We start from the raw sequence: 26,893 nt of genomic DNA on the forward strand, positions 1-26,893 counted from the left end.
AGATGTGTAGCCCTGTGCATATGCCCGTGACAGCGAGAGGGTCTGTCTCATTCTGTATAGATAGGTGCATTTGTGGCTATCATTTACGGGTGCATGATTGTAGCTAATCGTGCAGCTGGCTCTGCACATCTATTTCTCTGAATCTGTGTGTCTGAGAATGAGGGTCATGTTTCCAGAGATGTCCAGTGTGTCTGCTTACCACATGTGGACAGGTGGGTCTCTGCACACGCCTGTTCCTCTTAATGCATGTCACTGTGTGTGTGTGCATTAACACATAAAATTGTGTGCATGCATTTACATCTGTCTGATTGATCTGGAATACAGGACCTGGGGTGTTGGGGGAGGGGAGGGCAGAAAAGCGGAGGATTCCGGGGCTTGGGCTTCCAGAAGGGCAAGGCTGTGGGGAAGAGAGGGTCATAAATGGGCATCTGAAAGATGACACCCTCCCCCACCGTTCCCCCTAATCCAGGGAAGGGTCTCCTTGTTCGTAGCATCCTTCCATTAAATGTGTCCAAACCTATGTGTCTGTGTTCTGGCCAGTGGGGATGGGTCGGGAGTGGGAAGAGGAGAAATGACAATATGGGAAGGGAGGGTGAGACTGGGGTGCCACCCTGCGCCCCGAGTGTCTGAGGCGCTTGACCATTGTGCATGTTCGCCTGGCACGTCTCCGGCTCTGGGCACTGGGTGAGTATTGAGGTCCCCCACTCTGAGTCTCCCCATCAGCCTCTGCTTCTTGTCTCTGGCAGTGTCTCTCTGGGTCTCCCCTTGGCTTTGGTTTGGGAATCAATTGCTCTACCAATTTGTTGGGGGTGGTCCCTCTCATCCTCGGCTTCTTCCATCTCCTCCCTCTAGCTCTGTCTTTTCAAGTGCATTTTCTCCCCTCCTTGTGCCCACTGGCATGTGCTGCTGTGTGTGTGTGGTGTGTCTGAGCTTCTCCTCCCGCCTCCCCCCTGCTCTCCTCGACCCTGTCTGGGGTGGCCTGGCTTGTGTTGTGACCCTGCAACCCTGCTGGAGCTGTGCAGTCCTGCCATGTGTAGTCCCTCCTGGCCTGTGCTGCCCTCTCTCCTCTCCCTGGGGGTCTGCGGCTCTCGTGTGAGCTGTAGTGTATGGATGTCCCTCCGCCTGGGATTCTTGGTGGGGGAGGGGTGTCTCTCACTGCTCTGGCGCTCAGTCTGAACGTCCTGGCCTTCCGTTTTCCGGCCCTTCCAGACTGTCTTGGGGTGCATCGTGTGTTGGTCTGCGGTGGGGAGCTCTGTGTCCCTTCCTGGGGCCTCTCTTACCGCTGTGTCCGTGCTGGGGAAGTGGGGCTCGGTCCGCGCGTCCCCGCACGCGGTTGCGAGGCATCTTGTGTGATGTTGTGCGTCCCTCTCCCTGCTCTCCCTCTCTCTGCACCTGCGCGGGAGGGCTCTGGAGGGGGGAGGGGGGTTAAGGGGGGGCCCAGACCGGAAGTGCCTCCCCTTCTCCTCCCCTGGCGCCTCGCCCCTCCCCCTTCTCCCGCCAAGGGGGCCCCCGCGTTCCCCTCCCGGCCCCCTCCCCCCTGCCCGGCCCCCTCCACCGCCCGGCGCAGGACGCCAAGGGGTTAAGCCTCGCGCCCGCCTCCGGAGCTGTCCGCGGTGCTGAAGCCGGCGCCGTCCGCCGTCCTCGCGCTCCCGCCGCGGCCCGACCCCGCGCCCCGCGCCCCGCGCCCCCGCGCCCCCCGGCATGTGAGCCCCCGGCCCTGCCCTCCCTCCCGCGGGAGGGTGCGCGCCCCCTCCCCCTCCCCCCTCCCGGTGCGGGTCAGCATGAGGCGGGGCCTGGGGGCCCGGACACGGGGGTTCGGCCGAGCGGGGACGGGGACGCGGCGGCGGCGGCGGCGGGGGCGGCCGGCACCGGGACCGGGGCCGGGGCCCGGGCCGCGGCGGCGATGGCTTTGTCTGCGGTCGGCGGCGGCGGGGGTCTCGGGGGCGGCCCCGGTGGGGGCTCCTTGCCGCAGCCGCCCCCCGCGCTCTCCTCCAGCTGGCCGGCCCTGGGGCCCCGGCGGCGCAGCGTCTGGTACATCTACAGGTAACGGAGTGCGCCGCCCCTTTTCTCCGCGGCCCGACCAGGAGGCCCCGGCCCGCTGTGACGACCCTCCCCTAGCCTCTAATCTCGGACCCCTGGGACTCCTCCCCTGCCCCCAAGCCGCCCCCTCCTCTCCTCTCCCCTAACCTTCTCTCCGCACTAAACCCTTTCGCGACCCCTCTTCTCAACCCTTCTTTTTCTGTCTCCTCCCTGGGCCGCTCTCCCCGAGCGCCCCCCCCCCCCCCACCCGCCCCGCACACATTCCTCAGCCCCCTCACAGGCCCTTCCAGGCCCCCTTCAGCTCCTCCTCTGAGACCTTCACCAAAGTCAGGTCCTCCAAAGGGACTCCACTCCAAGGTTCGGCCCCCACTTGCCCTTTCTGCCACCCTTAGCGCCCCAACTCTGTGGAGCCCTCCCCTCAGGTGCCTACACCCCAGGCCCGCGTTCCTCTGATCCCTATATCCCCACAGCCCTTCACGGAGTTGGCAAGTCCCCCCATTCATACCCCTCTCTCCCATTCACAGTCATCCCCCCCCCCATCACACACGCATCCCGCCCCCGGCCTCCCCTCCCCTCCTCTTTTTCCGCTGCGTGTCACTGTGCGACTGTGCGTGTGTCCGTGTGGCTGTGTCGGTGTGCGTGCGTGTGTGTGGCTGCCTGCAGCCGTGTATGTGTGTGTGTGTGTGTGTGTGTGTGTGTGTGCATGCGCATATGTTTGAGAGAGAGACACTGATGGAGAGATGGTGGGCTCTCAGCCCACCCCCCAACTGTGTCCATCTGTGTGTCCCTGTTTGACGGCGTCTGTCTCTGTGTGTGACTTGGAGCCATAGCGAGGCTGTCTGGGGACTCGTGTGTTTGTGTGTGCGTGTGTGTGTGTGAGTGTGTGTGTGTGTGTGTGAGAGAGAGAGAGAGAGAGAGAGAGAGAGAGAGAGAGAGAGAGAGAGATGAAGTGGGTCTGTCCCAGGGACTGCGGCTGTGTTTCCCAGCATCCACCCTCCTTTGCCAGGCCTGTCCTCCCCGCTACAACCCCCTTCACCAGTCTCTCTGTGTGTCTCTGTCCCCATGCGCCCCTCTCCCTGCCCCCAGGGGGTCTGTGCCTGAGTGGGGCACGTGTGCTGAGACACGGCTGAGCTTCTGCACGGGGAGCTGCATCTGCTTGTGTGTGCCACTTCTCAGCATGGGAGGGGGCTGGCCTCCCTTCGTGGGGGCCTCTGTGCAGGCTGTGGAGAGGACCGTGGAGATGGGTACATGGGGAGGGGCTGAGTACCGGAGGGGGCGCCTTGCACAGCCGCTGGCTCTGGACTGTGGGCTCCTGTGTGTGTGAGAGGGACCTTTGAGGTGGGGGTGGGGGGAGTGGACGCTGCTGCAGTCTCTGTGTGTGGGGATCCGGCGAACAAGAGCTGGCTGCTGAGCTCCAGAGGCTGCTCAGGGTCGTGAGGGATGGCCTGGGGGAGAGCATTGTGTGTGCTCCCGCAGGGCAGGTAGTCAGCAATACGGAGCATGAATGGGGTGCTGCGTGGGTAGCGAACACTGGGGCAGGGGGCGGGGTTAGAAGGTCTGGGTAGGAGGGTGGCGGGCCGATAATGGAACCTGGGAGAGTCGGGTGGGGGGAGGAGTGGGGAATATCGGAGCATGGAGTGTGTGTGGAGTGTGCGGAGACATGGGGTGAGGAGGGAATGCAGGAAATGTGAAGAGGCTTTGGGGGTGGGGATTTAGGCAGTTTAGAGAGAGGATGCAGAGAATGTAAATGAAATGCAGCTGCAAGTAAAAGGAGGCGGAAGGAAGGGTGTGTGATGAAGTGAACTGAGGATGCAAAAGTAGGAGGAGGTTTCCACGGATGAGAAGGAGTATGAAAGAAACCTAGTTTCTGAAGGGGACCTCATGGAGTTCTGTACGGAGGTGCAAGAGGGTGTGGGAGGGATGAGGGCAAGGGAGAGGGAGAGGTGCCCTGAGATGGGTGAAGAGGTCACAAAAGTCTGAGGAAGACACTTTGGGAAAGATATGGGGTGTGATGAGGGCTTGCGGCGCTGCGATGATCTGGGGGGTGGACATTATTGGGGTGTCTGGGCTGCCTGTGGGGCATTCAAATCTTGGCGTTGACATTCTTCTAGGTGCTGTAATCTTGAGCAAGTTGTTTCTCTGTGCCTCAGTTTCCTCATCAATAAAATGGAAAGGATAACAATCAACCCCTCCCAGGGGTGTTGTAAGGATTGAATGAATAAATAAATGTAAAGTGCTTGGAACACCATCTGGCATTCAGCAATGGTTCAATAAATGTTACTCGGTGTTGTGCTATTGGCAGAGCCTGGGATAAATTTCAGGCACTGGAGGGGCAGGCTTACGGTGAATGTGGGGCAGATGTATTTGTGCTGGGGTATTTGGGTGCAGTGGAGTGGAGATTATTACTACTGCAGTTACTTTCTTGGGTATTGTTGAAGAATGTTATTCACTGTGTGACCTCAGGCAAGTTGCTTCGCCTTTCTGTGCTTCTATCTCCTCATTTGTAAAGTGGAAATGGTACTTGTACCTACCTCAGAGGCTGGCTGTAGGAGAGAACTGTCATTTACCTGTGAGAGGCTTCAAATACTGCCTCGCGTGTAGCAAGTTCTTCTTCTTGGCATATGACAGATATGAGAGCTTTAGCGAATTGTATTGGGAGATGGGGTATTTGGGGAAGACGTATGTATGAAGTGTGAGGATAGTGTTGGGGTCAAAGAGAGATTCCAGGGGCAGGAGGGAAATGTGGAGAAGGCAGAGGTTGATGAAATTGCTGTAAATGAGGAGTAAGGGTGATCTGAAGAGCAATACTGTCTGCTGCGGGGCCCTGGAGGTCTGGAAGGGATGTGGGGGTACAAGGGCATGAGGGCTCAGAGGAGGATGCTAGGTGATGTGGTGGGGACAGAGGAGTGTGTGGTCATGAGCAGGCAACTGTGACCTCTCAACTAACTGCTGTTGGCCGTGACCACTCACTCTTTGAGCCTTCTTGGCCTCTTTCCTCTCCTCTCCTCCCCTCCCTCATGCCTTTCAACCCCTTTCCTCTTTCTCTTCCAACATCCCCTCTACTCAGCTACAAAGGTGGCTGATCCCTGGGTTGACTATAAGACCAGGAAGACACAGCGGGTATGGTGTGGATGTGTTTACTGGACTGTCGCGAGCTCTGAGCAAGGGCAGTTGTGGACTAGGTCTACGTGTACATGCATGCTGTTGGGTACACCAAGTTACAAGGAGTGGGAGTGGGGACAGGGCTGGCATTCATGCACAGAACACTATCCTTACATTACAAATGTATGGATTTGACAGTGGAAGTCATGGGGGTCATAGGAGTATAGAGGAGTACTTGTGTGGGTAGAAGGGATGGGCGGTACCCAAATCCAGTAGGAGCACATTAAGGATTATTGGCGTATGCTGGGATGTGTTTAGGGGGGCGTGTTATGGGAGTAGACTGAGATCGAAGTGAGGGGGAGTTATTATTGGAGCATACTGGGATGTGTGGGGGTGTTACTGAAATATACTGGAGTATTCATGGAGAGCTGTTTTGCCGAATCCGTGGGGGTAGGTAATTGGAGTGCGTGGGGGGAGCACGCTTGGCTATTATTGTAGTGTATTAGGGCCCGTGGATATTATGGGGGTATGCCGAGGGGGTCTGTACCTGTGCTGGGCCGGGTTTCAGACATGACTGCAGGCAGCTCTGGGCCCAGCAAGGGCATGCGTTCTGATGGCTCTAGAAGATATATCTAGGGGACTCTGAGGGGACTGGGGTTGGAACCAGAGTGTCTGGGTATTCCTGTTGTGCCTGGAATGGAATGGATGTGTATCCCGAGGTGCACAATGGTGATGTCAAGAGTTTGGGGCTGTTATCTGAATGAGCCCCGAGTGGATGAGATGTTAAGGGTGTTAAGGTACATGGAATAGCTTTGAGTTTAAGTAAACTTTACTGAGTGTGTGAGCATGACCTGAATTGCTGGTGGGCTTTGGTGGCCTTACAGGGAACCCTCCCCATATTCATGCATAGTATGCATTTTGCTAGACTCTACCCACTGTGTGAAGGAGATCCATTTGAGCTAGACCAGGGAATAGATGTTAGCACTGTCTGCTAGAATTTTCCACAGCGGTGGAGATGTTCTGTATCTGTGCTGTCCAGCGTGGTAGCCACTAGCTTCATGTGGCTGCTGGGCACTTTGAAACGTGGCTAGGGAGATGGTGGAACTGAGTTTTTCAATTTAATCTTTAATTAATTTGCATATAAATAGCCACAGGCAGTTAGTGGCCACCGTATTGGACAGTGCTGAATAAGCCATGTTACATTATGCTTGGGGACCTGGGGAGGTGTTCCTGTAGTGTATATATAGGCAAGGATTTGGGAGAGGTAGCATCCAAGCACATGTGTCCTCTGGACCAAAAGACCAAAGAAAGGGAGCAAATTCTATGGTGCACTTACTATGTACTCAGCACTGTGCTGAATCCTGTATATACAGAATTCCCACAAAGACCCTGTCAGGTAGGGCTTGTTGTCATCCCCCATTCTAGGTAAGGAAACCGAGGACCCAAAGGTTAAAGTCGTGGGCTCAAGGTCACAGACAGGAAGTGGCTCACAGGGGACTCCAGCCAGGCTGTCTGATGACATGGCAGCTTCCTTCTCAAGCACAGTGGGCTCGGGAACTGCTTGCTGAATGGATGGGTGGATGGATGCACGGACGGATGAATGAGGAAAGAGTGAGTGGGAGAGCGAGCACTCCAGGTTCTGAGGGGGAGGCCTGTCAGGGCTGCTCTAGGCAGATGCACGTGGAGTGGCTGAGGAAGCTCCTCGGAGGTGGGTTGAATGGTTCTGGATCTTGGGCTCGGGTCACCAGGTGGCTGATGGGGCACTGGCTCTACGTCTCATGATCCCTTTTCCACCCGCCCCACCCCTGCCCTTCCCCCACTCTCCCCTGCCAGCGATTACATCATTAAGGAGAAGACAGTTCTGCTGCAGAAGAAGGACAGTGAGGGGTTTGGGTTCGTGCTCCGGGGGGCCAAGGGTGAGTGCCAGCTGGGGAGGGGATGGGAGAAGGGCCCTTGACCCAGGGGGATGGACAGGGAAAGGGACCCTAGCCCACCCACCAGCCCACCCCAGGGTGCTGGTCCCTCAGCTACGGTGAGGCCTTTGTGACTTGGGTCTGAGCCCCATCCCCTGCTCGGCCTCTCCACCCCCTCCCCTCCGACCCCGCCGGCTCCTCCCCATCTGCAGCGCAGACCCCCATCGAGGAGTTCACCCCTACCCCAGCCTTCCCGGCGCTGCAGTATCTGGAGTCAGTGGACGAGGGTGGTGTGGCATGGCGAGCTGGACTGCGAATGGGAGACTTCCTCATCGAGGTGAGTCCTGGCCCCCAGCCCCAGGGGCCTCTCCAAAGACCCAGCCTCTTCTCCACCTTCCACAGACACCTCGCTCTCCCCTGGGACCCTGATGACCATTCCCAGATCCTTCGTGATCCATGCCAGGATGTGGTTGCCCAAATCCAGATTCTCCTTTGGCACCAAGCTTCCCAGCCCCCTCGGTCTACCCTCTCCAGCCAGGCTCTGCTTTCTTAGTGATTCCATCTGAAAGCCTTTCTGAAGCATCTCAGAAGAGGACAGAGCTGTCCCCCAGGGCGCGCGCATGCACGCAAACACACACACACACACACACACACAAACACACACACACACACACACACAATGTTGGAGGGCAAGGAGGGAAAGAGAGGCAAATAGGGTGGGCTTTGAAGCCAGGAGAGTTACAGGAACGGAGACCTTGTAAGAGGAGGGGCTGGTGGAGAGGGTCAGAGGGAGAGAAGGGTGACCGCCAGTGGCAAGACAGGGCAAGGCAGGAGGAGGCCACGTCTCTGGAGATTCTGAAATGGAAAGCATCTCTCTCCTCACGTCTTCAGTGTGGTTTGGGGGTGTCTGTGCTACAGGTGAATGGGCAGAATGTGGTGAAGGTTGGCCACCGACAGGTGGTGAACATGATCCGCCAAGGGGGCAACACGCTGATGGTCAAGGTGGTGATGGTCACAAGGCACCCAGACATGGATGAGGCTGTACATAAGAAAGGTGCGTCTCTCTCCACTTGTGTGGCCAGGCCTGGGCCCCCCACTGCTACTAGACTAAGTCCCTCAGGATCCCTAATGGCCAAATGGCTCCTGCCACCAGCAGCAGCCTCCCCTTCCCCAACGCTTCTTGTTCACGACCCTCTGGGGAGGATCTTAGGCGGGGAGGGCTCAGCGCGCCGGTAGCGGCTCTTTGAGCTCTCAGAGCACGGTAGTGGGCGGGGCCAGGTCCTGGGGCTTCTCTCCATGGTACTGATGCCAGACCCCACTGTCATTTTTTTTTTCAGCACCCCAGCAGGCTAAGAGGCTCCCACCCCCAACCATCTCCCTGCGTTCCAAGTCTATGACCTCAGAGCTGGAGGAGATGGGTGAGCTTGTGGGGCTGCCGGAGCCCAGGTGCTGGGGAGGGAGAGGGGCAGAGGCGGGCTGGACCATCCCTTGAGTTTGTTAGTGATGTTAGTGACCAGGGGTCCTCGTTCTCATCCTGTCCCCAGTCCATGGGTCAGACTCTCTCTCTGGCCTGCGTGTGTGTCGCTGGGAAAGGGCGTCTGAGAGTGGATTTCCCCTTGTCCTCTTATGTCTGTTTTTCTGTCTCAGGATCTCTCTCTGGGTCTCTCTGCGGGTCCCTGTTTCCTTTCTGGCTCCTCTCCATCTGTCCCACCTCACCCCATCCTCCATCTCTCCCTCCACCAGCTCTCCCCACCCCCACTAACAGACAGGAAGGCGAGCCCCTCCCTCCAGACAAGGCCGACTGGACCTGGGGTGTCCCGTTTCCTCTGACTGGGGTGGATCAGGCAGCTGACCGCCCCCACCCCGGGGCCCTGAGGGAGGCGGGCGTTCCAGAAAGGGGGCCCCTCGCCTCCCCCTGAAGTCCTAACTCTTGGCTCCTCTACTGCCTCTCCCCCGGGCTAGTCTCCCCCTGGAAGAAGAAGAGTGGTGAGTGGGCACAGGACTGGCGGGAGGGCCCCCGTCCCGATCCCGCCGGCGGACTCGCCCTTCCCCGATCCCGGCCCCTCACTGCCCCACACGCGCTTGCGCACGCCTGCTAGCCGTACCCGCTGGCCACGCCCGCTGGCCGAGCCCGCTCCGCCCCGCCCCCCGGGGGCGCCCCTGGGCTTCATCTGCATCCTTTGCCCACAGAGTACGAGCAGCAGCCTGCGCCGGTGCCCAGCATGGAGAAAAAGCGGACCGTGTATCAGATGGCTCTCAGTAAGATGGCCCAGCCCTGCTCCCCAGGCTGCCCATGCCCAAGACCCCGACTCCACGCCCCTTGCAGGGCTGCATCTGCTCCATACCTTTTCCCGCCCGCGCATGCGCGCCCTTCAGCTGGTCACCTTCACACCCCAACTTTGCCCCAGCCATCAAGTCTGAGTTCCAACCACCTCTGCTCTGCCTTCAGCCTCTCCCCAGTCCCTTCTGCCCCCTCTCCACGCTCCCTCACACAATGGCTGTGCCCTCCTCACCGCCCTCCCCTTCCCATCGCTGGGTCCTGCCTCCTGGGCTGGAGACTGTGTCTCCTGTCCTCTGGGATGGAGACAGGGGTGCCCTTTTCTGGTTCGTACAAGGCACTGAATGGGCTCCCGGTAGCTCTGTCTGTGCCCCAGGCCAAAGCAAACTTCATTTCACTGTCTCTCCGCCCCTCTCCCGCCTTCCTCCTAGACAAACTGGATGAAATTTTGGCGGCAGCTCAGCAGACCATCAGTGCAAGCGAGAGTCCTGGGCCTGGTGGCCTCGCGTCCCTGGGCAAACACCGACCCAAAGGCTTCTTTGCCACTGAGGTAGGCAGCCTGGTCTGGGGAACTGGGGACCTGGGAGGGAAGGAAGCTTGAGGTAGGGCAACTTGGAGCCTCTATCCTTCTCCTTGAAAACCTCTCCTGACTCCCATGTGTTTAATGCCCGTCCTAAAGGGGTACTGTACTTCCTGGGGTCCACTCTTTTCTCTCCACTCTGGGGGCTCCCTTTCCTCTCTACCTATCCTGTTCCTCCTTGTTGTTCCCCCAAATCCCATCTCTCTCACCTCCCTCCACTCTCCATCCCTACTCCTCACTTGTTCTCTCTCTTGTCCCACCTCTTCCTGTCCATCTCTGTCCCACCTCAAGGGAATGTATGGATGGAGCTCCCAGGCACAGGTCCAGCATGTAATAATAGGTCCTCAACAAGTGGTAGTTATTAAAATATTAATTATCACCTCCATCTCCGCTCTGCCTGCTAACCTATAGTGAGTGTTGATCATATTTCTAACACTGTTTTTACGCGGATTACCTCATTCATTCCTTAGCATCATCCTAGGAGCCACACTCAGTTGTTATACAGAAGGGAAACTGAGGCTCAGAGAGGGAGCCAAGAGTAAAACCCCAGGCAGTCAGGCAACTGATCTGTGGTCCAGCCATGGCCCTGGCCCTTCTGATGGGGACCTGCTGGTCCCCCCCTGACTATCCTTCTCACTGGGCTGTACCCCTTCACAGGGACACATCCCACACCAGCCCTGCCCATGCCTCCCTCACCCTCCAGAGGTCACAGGCAGCACTACCTCTCTCTCAACACTTCTTTCTTCTCTGCCCAGCCCCTGCCCTCTGATGCTGCCCTCTGACCCCGCCCTCTGACCCCCTCTTCACAGGCCACACCCACCAGGTGGTGAAGGGTATAGCTCAATGGTAGAGCGCCTGCTTAGCATGCACGAGATCCTGGGTTCAATCCTCAGTACTTACATTATAGATAAATAAATAAAAATCTAATTATCTCTGCCCACAAAAAGACGAAGAAAAAGAAAAAATACAGAAGATAACTAAAAAAGCCAGTTACACTGAAATACAGTCATCAGAACATTTTTAAAAAGCAAAATTTGTCATATCGTAATGTCAGTGCCTTTTTGACAACACAGTAGCCAACACGATCTGGTGGTGGATCTTAACTACTCTTAATTTCAAAGTCATGAGAAACATAAACATTATTTAGAGAAATCTGCAGCCACTGCAATGAAGGATACAGAAATACCTGTGATTTCTGTTGGGAATACAGTCACAGGTCTTGATGAGACTGGAATCATCTGTTGCCCACATCATTAATTAAGGAAATGTGATATTTAGTTGGAGAATAATTAGAATAAAAATGTAAGTTTTGTTCCCCCATCATCCAAGTGCACAGGCCCCCTGATGTCTATCCACAGCCCTTCTAAGGGTTTGACCACCTACTCTGGAAGGTCTAGTACTTTTACAAGAGCCAAATGCAGGTGGCAAATTTTACACCCAGAGTCCTAGAATTTCTTTCCGATTTGGAGGCCAAGTGGTCCTTGGCCAATTCTCAGGGCTTGGCAAACGGTCCTGCGTGCATTAGGCCCTCACAACACACCTGTCCTTGGTTTCTCAAGGAATCTGAAATCTCTGGGCCTGTTAGGGTCATCTTTTGTGCCCATCTTCCCCCAAAGTCAGTGTAAGAATCAAATGTGCATAGGTGGCAGAGAGGGATAAATTAGGCATTTGGGGTTAACAGATATACACTACTGTACATAAAATAGATAAACAACAAGGACCTACTATATAGCACAGGAAACTATATTCAATATCTTGTAATAACCTATAATGGGAAAGAATCTGAAAAAGAACATACACACACACACACACACACACACATATACACACATACGTACATACATATATATAGATATCTGAATCACTATGCTGTACACCTGAAACTAATACAACATTGTAAATCAACAATCCTTCAGTTAAAAAAAAAAAAATGACCTATCCAAAAAAAAAGCACATGAGCCGTAGAGCCAGGCAGACCTGCCTTCAAAGCCTGACCTCCTCTAATTTACTTTGTCACTTGGCCCACACTTTTTAATTTCTCTGTGCCTCTGTTTCCTGTTCTGTAATACAAGGCTAAAGCCAATCTTGCTGGTCCTTAGGAGGATTGAATGAGATCAGCTTTTAGCACAGCAGGCTCTCAAGAGATGGTGAACTTCCCCAGGCCATAAAACAACAAACTGGAGACCCCACCGTGACTCACCTGGGAGCCCCGCATGCACCCCAGAGACCCCACAACAGCATATCAAGCTCCGAACAGAGTCCCCAGGAACAGATTAGGGCAAGTCCTATTTTCATTTATGCAGTGAAGGTGTGGAATACACACCAAGTTCCAGGTAGCCAGAGTCCCAGGCCCTCCCTGCATGAACCTCCATTACAGGACAGACAAGATACTGGCCCTCACAGAACTGGCTGACATCTTGAGCTCCAGAGACACCCGCAGATGGGCCCAGACACTGGCCCACAAGAAACCCAGCTGCTCACCCGCCCCCATCTTCTAGAAATGAAACTCACCTGAAGTCTTCATAGGGCCTTCCCTTCCTCCAGGTCCTGAAAGCCAGTGATTTCCCCTTTTCTTCTCCCTCCTGGGGCCTGTCCCTGGGCCTCCCCCAAGCCCTCCCTCTTACACTGCAGACTCTCTCTGCCCCCACCCCCTACCAGCCGTCCTGATCTTTCTCACTCTCTGAGGCAACAAAGGGACTCCTTCCTGACTTTCTTGCATCTCCTTGCCTCTCTCCATGTGTGGTCTTGTTCTCCTCTGTCTCCATCTCCCATCTGTTTCCGTCTCTCCCTTCTTCACTCTCCCGCTTGGACTCCTCTGCCTCTAGACCAGGGGGCAAGTGGGCAATGTGGAGACCCAGTGTGGCTCCCCCAGGCTTCTTTTAACAGGCCTGCACCACAGTAGACAGAGGAAGAGATCATGCAAACACCACTGTTTAAAAACTTAAGAACTGAGAGATTTCAGCCCTCCCTGAAAGATACATCTCTGTGTAACACCTAAGGGGCACTGGGGAAGAACAACTGTACCCACAGTGGGGACACAGACCCCAGGCAGATCCACTGTAGGTCAGGGTCCCTCTTGGGCTCTGTCTTCTCCTAGGGCTTGGCTGTTCATCTGTCTGTCTTCTCCTCTGTGTGGCTTTGGTTTTCTTGGCTACTGTCTCTGTTACCTGGTCACTGACCCCCAGGTGGGTCCCATGCTCCTCGTCCCCATGTCTCAGTCTGGGTTCAGGTTTCAGCCTTTCTCTGGAGTCAGTTTCTCCCTGTGATTATTTTGATTATTTTTTACCATACCCCTCGGTTGCATTTTCTGCCTCTAATCCTCCTGGCTGGCTCCGTAACATGAATTTCCCAGCCCATCTTCAGCGACTAGTTTGTGCATAGCACCAGGGCACACTCTGCCCTGGAGGCACCAGACCCACAGCCGACCCTTGAAGGGGCACAGGAGGAGGGCGGGACCTTTGGCCAACTCTCTGGGGAGGAGTCTGCCTGGCAGCCAGTGACGTCACGCATATCTGGCGCACCCTGATTGGCTGCTCCCCTCTGCGCGGGAAAGAACGCTCCCCCTTTGTTGATGGAGGTCAGCCTGTCCCACCTTGAGTCCATCCACCCCTCAGGCAAGCAATCCTAGCCTCTTCAGACGCTATTGTGACTACTCTGTCAGTCTGACATCTCCTCTGCCACTCTGATCCCTCTAGTGTCAAGCTAACCCATTATCTGATCCTTTCTCTTCCAGTTAGGTCTTCTGTCAGTGTACCAATCTGACACTTCTTCCTTCAGTCTGGACCCTCTTTAGTTAGGAACACCCTTCCTCTGCCACTCTAACTCCTCCCCCATTATTCTGTCCCCTCTCCTGTCACTCTGACCCCTCCTTTGTCACTATGATCCTTTCCCATCACTCTTTTAGAGGAAGAGGACTGGGTTATGTCATCAGGGTGCTCTCCTCATCTTGTCAAGGTATCCTTCGTTCTACAGATATTTGCTGAGCACCTACTATGTGCTGGACCTGCTGCTCAGCTCTAGGAGTATAGGAGTGAACCAGTCAAAGTCACTTCCCTGAGAAAATTTACATTGGCAGGGGGAGTGGGAGTGTTTTGTGGAATTGTTTTGCTGTATGAAGAGAAACCTCCAAATAACAATGGCTTGAATAATATAAACACTTGTATCTCTGTCATGTTGAAGGCTAGAGTAGGGAGTCCCAGGCAAGTGTGGCAGCCTACATGGTCATGAAGATTCAGGACCATCCTGGCCACAAAGTCACCTCATAATCCAAGATGGCTGCTGGAGCTCTAGCTATTGCACCAGCATTCCAGTTAGCTGGAACAAGGAAGAACAGAAATGCAGAAGTACAATGGAGGGCACATTGTTGCTTCTTGGGCTACCTCTAATGAGACTTCCCTGAAGTAAAACCTAACACTTCAACTTACGCATCTGGACTGGCCTGAGTCCTAGGGCTACACCTAGCCACATGGGAGGCTGTGAAGTGTAGTCTCTCAATAGGTGCCAAATCAGATTGGGGTTTTCTGATCAAAGGAGAAGAGTAGACTAGATATTGGGTAAGCTACCTGCCCAGAGAGACAGACAATAAACAAGTAAGCAAATAATTTTAACAATTCTAACCTGGGATACGTGGAGGAAGTTATGATGCAGAGTAACAGAAGGAAGCCTTTCCAGGGAAGAGACATCTAAAACTACCAGATCCCACTCAATACCACCATGCTGCCACCTGTCTGACATCATCTCCCATCCCTCAGCCTCTGGCTCACCCACTCCAGGTACATTGGCCTCCTAACTATCCCTTGGGCTCACTCGCACCTCAGGACCCTTGTACTTGCTGTTCCTTCTGCCTAGAATACTCTTCCCCTAGATTTATGCATGGCTTTCTTCAGGAGCTTGCTCATTATACCTTCGCAGTGAGGTCTTCCTTGACTGCTCTGTTTTAAATTATAGTCTCCCTTTCTTCTGTTGCTTACCCCCATCTGACCCATGTTATATTTTACTAATTAATTTTGTTTATGGTCTGCCTGCCCTTCATGTGGGCAGGGACTTTTGTCTGTTTGTTTATGACTGCATCTGCAGCATCTAGAACAGACCCTCGCCTGGAACAGGTGCTTGGTAAATATCTGTGGAATGAATGAACTGGTGATATAAACACAGAAATAGTCTCAATCCAGGTGGGTGAGTGCAGTGAGGAGGGAGCATGGGCACAGTCTATGAAGGTCTCGAACAGCCCTGTCCAATAGAGCTTTCTGTTATGATAGGAATGTCCTCAATCTTCACTGTCCAGTATAGTAGCCACCAGCCACGTGTGACTATTGAAATGTGGCCAATATGATGGATAAAGGGAATTTTAAATTTTAATTTATTTTAATTAATTGAGATTTACATCTGAAGGGCTAATGGCTACTGTATTAAGCGGTGCAGACCTAGAGGAAGGGGGTGGCCAGGATGACAAGGAGTTTTCCCAAGCAAAGCGCAGGGAAAGGATGTTCCAGGCAGATGGAACAGTGTATGCTGAGGCTCTGAGGTGAGAAACAGCACAGGGAATTCAGAGAACTGGAGGTAGTTAGTGCAAGGGGGCAAGAAGGGGCATGGTGGGAGGTGAGGGCAGTGAGGGTCCCATCCCAAAGGTGGGGACTTCAGCCAAAGAGGGTTTCCTTTCTCTGCACTTCTGATCTCGAAGATAAAGATGGGAGACATATGGGGCCACCTGGCAGAAGCAGGGGAGTCAGGACCCTGCCGTGCCTGATGTTGGCTTGTTCTCATTTGGTTACTCATTCATGTCACACGAGCTTATAGAACATCAGGCCTGTTTGGGGACTGGGGACCTAGCAGGGAACAAGACTGACAAAGTCACTACCCTCAGGTAGGCTATGTTTGACACTTTTGCCTTGAAGAGCCCCTCCCTCCTAAAAAGGTATATGCATAATCGATGTTTTCTGACTGTGCTGATGCAAAGATGACTATTATCCTGGATGAATTATATTCTTTTTTTCCTTCCTATTTTAAAAGCAATTAAAATATTTTCCCTAAAAGTATCATGGGCCCTTGACACTGACCCCTTGGTGCCTAGGATAATATCTGATGCCTTCAGAGAGCTGGCATTCTAGTTGGGGAGGCAGACGATAAGCAAGCAAACCAGATGGAGAGAAGCACCGTGAAGAAAACAGGACAGGAAAATACAATAGACAGTGACTGGTAGGGATATTTGAGTGGAGGATGTAAAGATGGAAAGGAACCTGTAATGATTAGGAGGAAACCCTTGCAGAGAGAAGATCCAGGACTTGTAAGACTTACAAGCATCACCAAAGCAGTGATGGACCTTGGGGCCTTGGAGGAGCCAAAGTGGATGTGGTGGGACCAGAATGAGCAAGTCAGAGATACAGGCAGCTGCTCAATCATACAGAGTGTCTTAGTTTGGGTTTCCTAGAATTGGAGCCTGAGACAGGGATTCTGGAGACAAAGATTTCCTAAGGTGGAACCTCTAAGGGAGTAGGGCAGGCAGGATGGGCTGTGGAGGTCAGCACACCTGGTCCCCACTGGTGTTTGCTTTCAGCCTGATCCCTTAGGGGAGCTCTGGAGTGTAACTTACAGGACAGAGTTAATCCCACTTTAGATCTTAGTATCAGCAGACAGCTCCCAGGAGTGGGGACACATAATTGCTTGGACATGTCAACTCTTTTGGGGGTGGGTGATTCTTCAGAGCAAGGGGCAGCCGAGGGCTGCAGGCTGGTGACCCTCGCAGCAGCTGGAGATGGGCACAGCATTCTGGCCAAGGAGATCTGTGTGGGCACAGACCAGAGACCAGAGACCAGAAACCAGAGTTGGGAATTTGGATTCTCCTCCAACTGATGTGGTGTGTTACCGTAGGCTTTTAAGCAGGGCAATAGCATGAGCTGAGTTTCTTTTGGAAAGATCCCTCTGACTCTTGTGTGGAAAGCAAACCGGAAAGGGGTGGCAGGACAGGGGTGGCACCAGGGAGACAAAAGAAGAGGCTACTGCAGTCATCCAAGCAGGCAATGGTGGCAACTCAGACCTGGGCACTGACAGCAGGAATGGAGAAAAGTGCCCAGATTAGTGACTGGCATGGCACGCGGGCTCAGTTGACCCTCAGTCTTTTCCCCCTTTCTTCCCGCTGCCAGGACTCAGGAACCTTTCCCTTTCCTGGTATTCCCTTCCACCTCCTTCACGCCCCTCTCCCTTCCAGGAGAGGCTGGAGAAGGAATGAAGGATGGCTGGGTGGGGAAGCCATGGATTTTCATGCCCTGACTGATCTTTCTCTGCTCTCTTTTCTTTCTCCTCCTCTGACTGTCAACCCAAAGTCAAGCTTTGACCCCCACCACCGCTCCCAGCCAAGTTACGAACGTCCCTCCTACCTGCCTCCAGGACCTGGGCTCATGCTCCGGCAAAAGTCTATTGGTATGTCCCCTGCAAGGGTGGGTGTAAGGGATGCCGTTGAGGAGTGGGGAGGCTGGGAGGGTGACAATTTACAGGGAAAACCAGGGAGCCTGGAAATGTTCTTTTCTACTTCCACATGTGACCACAGTTCTGTCAACTTGGGCAGAGAGCTCAGACTTTGTTGCTGAACAAAGCTGGGTTTGAATCCTGGCTCTGGTCCATCCCAGCTGTGTGACCTGGGGTAGGCAGCTTCACTTTTCTGGGCTCAGGACTCTGCATCTAGAAAATGGGGGTATTATTATTGCCCCTGCCTGGACGCTGTAAGTCAAAGCCCCAACCTTAGACCCTGGTTTGTTCTCTCTTATACCTGACTCCATTCATTCAAACGGTCTACAAATGTTTATTGAACAATACCATAGGTCAGGCTAGACTGCTGGGGATATGTCAGTGAACAAAACTGACTAAAGGGTCCTGCCATCATGAAGCTTACCTTGTAGCAGAGGGAGACGGACAACAGATTATTAGGATAAGAAATAAAGAAAAATATGTAGTATGCTAACTGTGGTAAGTGCTATGGGGGAAAAAAGAAAAAGAGAGGTCAGGAGAGCTGGGGGGCAGGCTTGACCTGAAACTTGGAGATGAAGCCGGGAGCCATGGGGATATCTGAAGGTAAGGCATTCCAGGCCACAGGAACAGCCAGTGCAAAGGTCCTGGGGTAGGACTGAGCTGCCATTTGCTAAGAGAGTAGCTTGGGGGAGATGGTGGGAGGAGATCAGGAGCTCAGTTTGGGGCATGCTGAGTTTGAGATGCCAGGCAAGTGGATGCAGCATTTCAATATAGGAGCTCAGAGCTCAAGGGTAAGTATTGGGCCCAAGACAAACATGGAGTCATCAGCTGGGAAGTAGTAAATGAAGCCATGACACTGGTTGAGATATTCAAGGGAGAGAGACTAGTCAGAGGTGAAAAGAGGGTCAAAGACTGAGCCCTGACAGTTGATAAGTAGGCAAGAGACTTCACTCCTCCGGGCTTCTCCAAGTTGTTTTGCTGTTTGGATCTAGCTTTCCCCCAACTTCCAGTGCCCATGGTCCACCAGCGTGTGTCATTTGCCTACTACCAGCTACCTATAAATTTACCTAACATTGCTTACTTATAAATCCACTGTCTCTTTTAAACATGAGCCTCATTCTGAGCAGTCTGTGAAATCACAGGTTGGATATGCTAATTACGTTTCTTTTCTGCATATGCATGAAGAGAAATCTATAACTCTGCCCATAAACATGGTATCTCTTCCGGCTCAAGCCACTTTTGCTCACCCCAAGCTCTCAGTAGTATATACTGTGCCTTTGTGGGAATTAGAAAAGGCGCCCTCTCCTGGCCTGGGAAGGAAGTTCAGCTGAATTTCACTCCACTCCCACCCCATCCGGTTCTCTCTGCTGTTTGCTGTTGTGCAGTGCACAACCTGTATTACTTTCTCCAGCGGATTTGGATTTACCACAGCTAGGAAAGCTCTGCACTAATCCATGTGAAGTTCTTCTTAACATATACTGCATGTCTTTATTATTATTATTATTATTATTATTATTATTATTATTATTATTATTATTAATTATTATCCTAATATTGTGTAGTTCTATGGAATAGGGAAACAGGGAGACCACCCCCTCCCACCCTTGTCCTGCTCCTGGATCCTCTGTGTCTTCCCAGGGGCTGCAGAAGATGACAGACCCTACCTAGCACCCCCGGCCATGAAGTTCAGCCGCAGCCTGTCTGTGCCTGGTTCGGAGGAGATCCCCCCGCCGCCCACCACGTCCCCACCAGAGCCCCCCTACAGCACACCTCCGGCCCCCTCCTCCTCCGGTCGCCTTACCCCGTCTCCCCGGGTTGGGCCCTTCAACCCCGGTGGCCCCCTCCCCGCCTCTTCCCCGGCATCCTTTGATGGGCCCTCCCCTCCTGACACCCGTGTAGGAAGCCGTGAGAAGAGCTTGTACCACAGCGGGCCCCTGCCCCCCGCCCACCACCACCCGCCCCACCACCACCACCACCACGCTCCGCCCCCCCAGCCACACCACCACGCCCACCCCCCTCATCCCCCGGAGATGGAGACGGGCGGTTCTCCCGACGATCCCCCACCCCGACTGGCTCTGGGGCCCCAGCCCAGCTTGCGAGGCTGGCGGGGCGGCGGGCCCAGCCCGACCGCGGGGGCCCTGTCTCCGTCGCACCATGGCAGCGGGGGCGGGGGTAGCGGCTCCTCCCAGGCCCCCGCCCTCCGCTACTTCCAGCTGCCTCCCCGGGCGGCCAGCGCGGCCATGTACGTCCCAGCCCGTTCGGGCCGCGGGCGGAAGGGCCCGCTGGTCAAACAGACCAAAGTCGAAGGCGAGCCCCAGAAAGGCGGCGGCCTCCCGCCCGCCGCGTCGCCCACGTCTCCGGCATCCCCGCAGCCGCCGCCGGCCGCGGCCGCCCCGTCGGAGAAGAATTCCATCCCCATCCCCACCATCATCATCAAGGCTCCATCCACCAGTAGCAGCGGCCGCAGCAGCCAGGGCAGCAGCACCGAGGCGGAACCCCCTGCCCAGCCCGAGACCTCAGGCGGCGGCGGCGCTGGTGGCGGCGGCGGCTCCTCCACGCCGAGCCCCGCGCCGGCCATGTCGCCGGTGCCGCCGTCCCCCTCGCCCGTGCCCACCCCCGCCTCGCCCAGCGGCCCGGCCACCCTCGATTTCACCAGCCAGTTCGGAGCGGCCCTGGTCGGGGCGGCTCGGAGAGAAGGCGGCTGGCAGAACGAAGCCCGCCGGCGGTCCACGCTCTTCCTCTCCACCGACGCGGGGGATGAGGATGGCGGCGACGGCTCGCTGGGCCCAGGGGCGCCCCCGGGCCCCCGGCTGCGCCACTCCAAATCCATCGACGAAGGCATGTTTTCCGCCGAGCCCTACCTCCGGCTGGAGTCTGCAGGCGCCGGGAGTGGCAGCGGCTATGCGGGCTACGGAGCCGGCAGCCGAGCCTACGGGAGCAGCGGGAGCAGCAGCGCCTTCACCAGCTTCCTGCCGCCGCGACCCCTGGTCCACCCGCTGACCGGCAAGGCCCTGGACCCAGCCTCCCCGCTCGGGCTGGCCCTGGCTGCCCGAGAGCGGGCGCTGAAGGAGTCCTCGGAGGGCGGTGGGACCCCCCAGCCCCCTCCAAGGCCCCCGTCGCCCCGCTACGAGGCCCCGCCGCCCACCCCGCACCACCACTCGCCCCACGCCCACCATGAGCCGGTGCTGCGTCTCTGGGGGGCGCCCCCACCGGACCCGGCCCGCCGGGAGCTGGGGTACCGGGCAGGGCTGGGCAGCCAGGAGAAGTCCCTTCCGGCAAGCCCGCCAGCCGCCCGACGCTCTTTGCTGCACCGCCTGCCGCCCACTGCTCCCGGGGTCGGGCCCCTCTTGCTGCAGCTGGGGCCCGAGCCCCCCGCCCCGCACCCCGGGGTGAGCAAGGCCTGGAGGTCCGGAGCCCCGGAGGAGCCCGAGCGGCTGCCCCTCCACGTGCGGTTCCTTGAGAACTGCCAGCCCCGGGCCGGTGGGGCGAGTGGAAGGGCGCCCCCCTCGGAGGACGGGCCGGGGGTCCCGCCGCCCAGCCCACGCCGGTCTGTGCCCACCTCGCCGACCTCCCCGCGGGGCAGCGAAGAGAATGGGCTTCCCCTGCTAGTCCTGCCGCCCCCCGCCCCCTCGGTGGACGTGGAAGACGGCGAATTCCTCTTTGTGGAACCCCTGCCCCCGCCTCTGGAGTTCTCCAACAGCTTCGAGAAACCTGAGTCGCCCCTCACGCCTGGGCCTCCTCACCCTCTGCCAGACCCACCCACCCCGGCCACACCACTGCCCCCTGTGCCGCCCCCTGCTGTTGCCGCCGCCCCTCCCACCCTGGACTCCACCGCATCCAGCCTGACTTCCTATGACAGCGAGGTGGCAACGCTGACCCAGGGGGCCCCTGCGGCTCCCGGCGACCCGCCTCCGCCTGGCCCACCAGCCCCAGCCGCCCCGGCTCCCCCCGCCCCACAGCCTGGCCCAGACCCTCCGCCTGGCACGGATTCTGGTATTGAGGAGGTGGACAGTCGAAGTAGCAGTGACCACCCTCTGGAGACCATCAGCAGCGCATCCACGCTGAGCAGCCTGTCTGCCGAAGGCGGTGGCAGCGCAGGGGGTGGCGGTGGTGTTGGTGGTGGGGCTGGTGTAGCCAGTGGGCCAGAGCTTCTGGACACATATGTGGCCTACCTGGATGGTCAGGCCTTTGGGGGGAGCGGTACCCCTGGCCCACCATACCCACCGCAGCTCATGACTCCCTCTAAGCTCCGGGGCCGGGCACTAGGGGCCAGTGGAGGCCTGCGGCCTGGCCCCAGTGGGGGACTCCGAGACCCTGTCACTTCCACCAGCCCCACTGTCTCGGTGACGGGGGCTGGAACCGATGGGCTGCTGGCCCTGAGTGGTTGCTCAGGACCCTCAACAGCAGGTGTATCCGGGGGTCCAGTGGCTGTAGAGCCAGAAGGCCCACCGGTGCCCCTACCGTCAGCCTCCTCCCTGCCTCGGAAGCTGCTGCCCTGGGAGGAGGGTCCGGGCCCACCGCCACCACCCTTGCCCGGGCCCCTAGCCCAGCCTCAGGCCTCAGCCTTGGCCACAGTCAAAGCCAGCATCATCAGTGAACTCAGCTCCAAGCTTCAGCAGTTTGGGGGCTCCTCGGCAGCTGGTGGCGCTCTGCCCTGGGCCCGGGGAGGCAGCGGGGGAAGCGGGGACAGCCACCACGGGGGAGCCAGCTACGTCCCCGAGAGGACTTCCTCCCTGCAGCGGCAGAGGTGAGCAGAGGGGCTGGCGGTTGGCAGTGGAGGCCGGAGGGGCTGATGCTGTGGGTACCAGAGTCCACCTTCCCCATAGCTGTGTCCCTTTAGAGTCCCAGGTGGTTGAAAGAAAACAAACCAAGCTGGCTTGGAGAAGTTTGCCATCAAAGAAGCATGCTTGCACAGATACTTTAAATCCTGTTTATCTCAGGAGCTTCTGTGGTCTCCTCCCATCACCATGACAACCCACATCCCATGATGCACAAAAATCGTTATTAACAAAGGAGGTTGGAGCACAACTTGCTGATGTCCGTTTCTTTGGTGGGTTGTGTCAGTTCTGACAATCCCTGAAATCTGAGTCCCTTGAACCCAGTATGGCTCCAGACAAGATGCTTTAAGGCACAGTGGTTCTGGAGCCACGCTTCTTTGGGTCCTGGTTTCTAAATGGGTGACCTTAAGCAAAGGAATTCACCTCTTTCAGGACAGCACAGGACCCACAGGGGCTTTGAGACCATTGTTGTACCATGAGATGGGGAAGGAGAGGGATTACTTACAGAAGTCCAGCCAGTATAGATGCAGAAATAGGGGAAGATGCAGAAATTTTCTGAAGCAGCTAGCTGGTTGGGATTGCCACAAAGTTCAAGCTCATTCGGGACCTTCTAGTCTTAGGGAAAGTATAGACTCACATTCTTGATTCAGACACATAGTGAGAATGGGAAGAGGTGTTTTCAATCCTCTTGTCCATCTGCAGAGCTCACTCTAATTCTGTTTGAGAGTTTGATATCCTTATGGTGATAGTCTAATGGGTTTTATCAGGTCTTTGAGATTTTAAGGCAACTCACTGATTATCCTTAAGTCTTCTGGGTAGAGGAAAGGAAGCTTAATTTTGTTGACAGATCCCCACCAGTTATTGATTTGCCATCTGTCATGTACTAGGTGCCTTTTAGGGTGAGAGGGACCCCACAATGGACAAAACAAGCAGAGCATTGCCCTCCTAGAGCTCATAGCCCAATGAGGCAGAAGTGGAGGCAAGACAATACACAAAATCATTGTCATCATCCTAGGGGGAAAAATGCAGTAACGGGATGATTAGAGAAGGTCTCTCAAATAACAGGTGAGATGAGCAGAGACAGCAGAAGGAGAGGGAGCAAATTGTATGGCTACCTGGAGGAAGAGTGAGCTAGGCAGAGGGAACAGTTCAAAGGCTCTGAGGCAGTGCAAAGGCCCTGAGGCAGGACTGTTCTGGAGGGAGCTAAAGGGATGAGGGGAACCTTTTTCTCCCCTTGTTTCTTCTCTCTTTCATTTCCCTCTCCTCATCTCTCTCTCTCTTTCTCTGTCCCCTGTCCCCTTCCATCTCTCCCCCGGAATGCTCACCCTCTTTCTGTTCCTCTCTCACCGTCTCCCTGTCTTCCACTCTGCTGTGACTGGCCATAACCCGAAAGGCAGTATAAGGTAGTGGTTAAGAGCTCAGATTTTGGTGCCATATAACCGGGCTCTGCCACTTCCTGGCTGTGTGTCCTTAGGCAAGTTACGTAACCTCTCTGTGCTGATGATGACGATGATGATGATGATAATAATAGTAAACTGCATCAGGGCTGTCGCGGGGAATTCAATTGAGATGCACTATGTAAAGCTCTTTAGAACAATGCCTGGCACACATGAGCATCAGTAAGTGGTGGCGATTATTATCTTATCACTTAATGTCTCTTTTTCTTTCATCTCTCTCTTGACTGTCACCCTCTCCCTGTCCTCTCATTTTTCTCTCCCTTCATCTCTGTCCTGACATACATCTTACCCCCTCGCCCCTTCTATCTCTTCCCATCTCTCTTCTCCATCTCTCTATCCTCCCCACCCCATGTCTCTCTTCCTACATCTTGACCTCTGCCTCTTTCTCACCCCGCCCTTGCCCCCTAAACCCGTCACCTCCACCCTTGCCCCCTTGTCACATTCCAGACTCTCCGAAGACTCCCAGTCCTCGCTCCTCTCCAAACCCGTCAGCAGCCTGTTTCAGAACTGGCCCAAACCACCTCTGCCGCCACTCCCCACAGGAACCGGGGTGCCCCCTTCAGCTGCTGCAGCCCCAGGGGCCACCTCGCCGTCGGCCTCCTCCTCCTCCTCCACGTCCACCCGCCACCTCCAGGGCGTGGAGTTCGAGATGCGGCCACCTTTGCTCCGCCGGGCCCCCAGCCCCTCACTGCTGCCTGCCTCGGAGCACAAGGTCAGCCCTGCGCCCCGGCCCTCATCCCTGCCCATCCTGCCTTCCGGACCCCTCTATCCGGGCCTCTTCGACATCCGTGGCTCCCCCACTGGAGGGGCAGGAGGCTCGGCTGATCCCTTCGCCCCTGTCTTTGTGCCACCACACCCCGGGATGTCCGGGGGTCTTGGGGGAGCCTTGTCAGGGGCCTCACGCTCCCTCTCACCCACCCGCCTGCTTTCCTTGCCCCCGGACAAGCCGTTCGGCGCTAAACCTCTGGGGTTCTGGACCAAGTTCGACGTGGCTGATTGGCTTGAATGGCTGGGCTTGTCTGAGCACCGAGCCCGGTTCCTGGACCATGAAATTGATGGCTCTCACCTGCCCGCCTTGACCAAGGAGGACTACGTCGATCTGGGTGTGACCCGAGTGGGTCACCGCATGAACATCGACCGGGCTCTCAAATTTTTCCTGGAGAGGTGATGGCTGGCCTGGACGGACCAGCCCGTCCACGGAACCCTTGAGCCTGCTGGCTTCTTGACCTCTGACCCCTGACTATCATTCTCCCCCCAGGCCAGGGACTCTGCTAAAACTGCACCCTGACCCTTGTCTCCCAAGCCTGGAGGTCACCAGGTGGCCTGATCCCGGCCAGACATTTGCACCTCACAGGAGGGGGCAGCTGACACAAGACTGTGTGTGGGAAGTGGGGAGCGGAGGGGGGGATGGAAGAAATCGAAGAAGGGGATGGACAAGGGGGGAAGGGTCGATTCTGGGGAGGGGGTAACAGACAGAGCCATAGAGGGTCAGCCCTTAGCCTGACTGGATGGGGGTCGTCCCCCAAGCCGCAGGGGAAGGGAGTGCCCTCAGATTCCACCACCTGCCGCCCCTCTGACAACCCTTCCCCCCTCTCCAGGTCCCTCGGCTCCCCTCCTCTCCCCTTCTCCCCAGCACACACAGCAGCCCCCCAGCCTCCTGCACGCTCCTTTGCACGCCTGCTCACCTCTCTTCCCTCCCTGGGCTACAGTTTTGCACAAATTCGCCCTCTCGCTGTCTTGCACACTCTGGCTTGCGAGGCCTTCTCCACTGTCGAACTCACGCTCCCTTTCTCTTGCGCACAGCTGCATTACTTTTCCCACACCCCACCCTCCTCATTCCTGCTCTTTCCGAAGCTTCCTGGCCGACCCTCCCCTTGACGCCCTCCCTTCCACCTCTCACTCCAGAAAATCTCTGGACCCTTGCTGCAGACACACTTGGGACACCCTTTCCCTCACCCATTCAGAGACTCTGCGTACACAGATTTAGTCTCTGGAACATCCTCCCCTTGGCTCAACCCTCGCACACTCGCTGCCCTCTGCGCCTCTCCCGAAGCTCTTGCCTCTGTTCTCTTCAAGTCCTTTCCCTGCCTATTCCTGAACCCCCACAGCCTTACTCTACCCACCCCTCCGTCTCACGGTGACACTCTGACACCCTCCTCCTCTCCCTCCTTGCCCACGTGCCTCCTGGGAACCGTTTCTGTCTCCAGTGCTCACGCCTCTCCCCTTTGCCAGGCTGCCACTTCCCTTGCACCCCTGTGGCCCCAATCCTTGTCCATCTCCATCGTCAGCTCTTCCGTGAATCTTATGGCACCGCTCACTCTTGCACCCGCCTCCTCCTCCAGCACTTCTGCAGATCTCTCAGAGCCTTTTTCTCTTCCTTAACAACGTTCTCGCGCACTGTGTCTCGGCTTGCACACTCATTCTTGAAATGCTACTTCTTCTGGTCGGTTCTTGGGTGACTCTTCCTGCCTCCCTTGGGGAACTCGACCGCCTCTTTCCTCTGCACACTCGTCCCATTGCATACTCTTGGGCTGTATCATTTCTTTTCCTGGCACTTTTTTTTTTGTCCCTGTGAAGGCCCGGCTCTGGCGGCCCTTCGCGCTCAGCCTGTTCTCTTAGCTCTTTACACTCTCTCTCTTTCTGGCGGGAGAAGACCCTGCGCACACAGCTTTTGCTTCCATAGTTCCTCCTCCCCCTGTGCCAGCCTTTGCCCTCTCTCACCTTCTCCGTCCTCTTCCTCTTCCCAGGCCTTCCTGGGTCATCTGTCCATCCATTTTGCACGAAGACATGACCCCCCCCCCATCTCCTAACCTTCCGGTCTCTCTCCAAGAAACTCCTCCCACCAGCATGGCTGTTCCCTCCTGCACGCTGCCCCCTCCCTTTATTCCTGGGGCTTGGGAATTTTAAGCCACCCCTTCTCCTGGAAAGCCCCCTCCCCTACTGTGGGCAAAGAGGGGAGGGCATCGCCCTCAGGTCTCCCCCATGTTCAGCTGCCAAAGAAGGGAGCTCCCCCTCCTTCCCCTAAGCCCATTCCCCCTCTGCTGCCCCCTACCCCCCCCCGGGGGGGTGGGGTGCTCCGTCCATGGGGGGAGGGTGCTTGCAGCCCTCTCCCCTCACCATGTCAGGGATCTGCGGGGAACCTTGTGGGAGGGTCGTGGGAGGGGGGAGGGGTGGCAAGGAGTGGGGCGGAGGTCGCGCTGGGCCCCTACCCGCCCCCTCCCCCTTGTCGGATGCCCCCCGTCCGCAGGGGGCCTGCGCGGCGCCCGTCTATCAAGGGCTTGTTC

General features: G+C 56.3%; 1 protein-coding gene across 7 annotated transcripts in view; it reads left to right on the forward strand.

Annotated features, from left to right (window-relative positions):
- Window positions 1-26,862, forward strand: part of SHANK1 (SH3 and multiple ankyrin repeat domains 1) — a 46,038-nt gene extending 19,176 nt beyond the window's left edge. For 4 of the 7 annotated variants that reach the window (XM_074370969.1, XM_074370970.1, XM_074370966.1 and 1 more), the window contains 10 exons: window positions 6,976-7,058; window positions 7,268-7,392; window positions 7,974-8,109; window positions 8,393-8,473; window positions 9,018-9,041; window positions 9,246-9,314; window positions 9,765-9,883; window positions 17,233-17,329; window positions 19,013-22,121; window positions 24,057-26,862. In XM_074370969.1, the coding sequence (XP_074227070.1) occupies window positions 6,976-7,058; window positions 7,268-7,392; window positions 7,974-8,109; window positions 8,393-8,473; window positions 9,018-9,041; window positions 9,246-9,314; window positions 9,765-9,883; window positions 17,233-17,329; window positions 19,013-22,121; window positions 24,057-24,777 (4,564 nt within the window). In that variant the 3' untranslated portion in view covers window positions 24,778-26,862. The other 3 variants (XM_074370973.1, XM_074370972.1, XM_074370971.1) reach the window with 3 other exon arrangements.
- The last annotated feature ends 31 nt before the right edge of the window (window positions 26,863-26,893 follow it).

This window comes from Camelus bactrianus, chromosome 9 (genome assembly GCF_048773025.1).
Source record: "Camelus bactrianus isolate YW-2024 breed Bactrian camel chromosome 9, ASM4877302v1, whole genome shotgun sequence".
NCBI lineage: Eukaryota > Metazoa > Chordata > Mammalia > Artiodactyla > Camelidae > Camelus > Camelus bactrianus.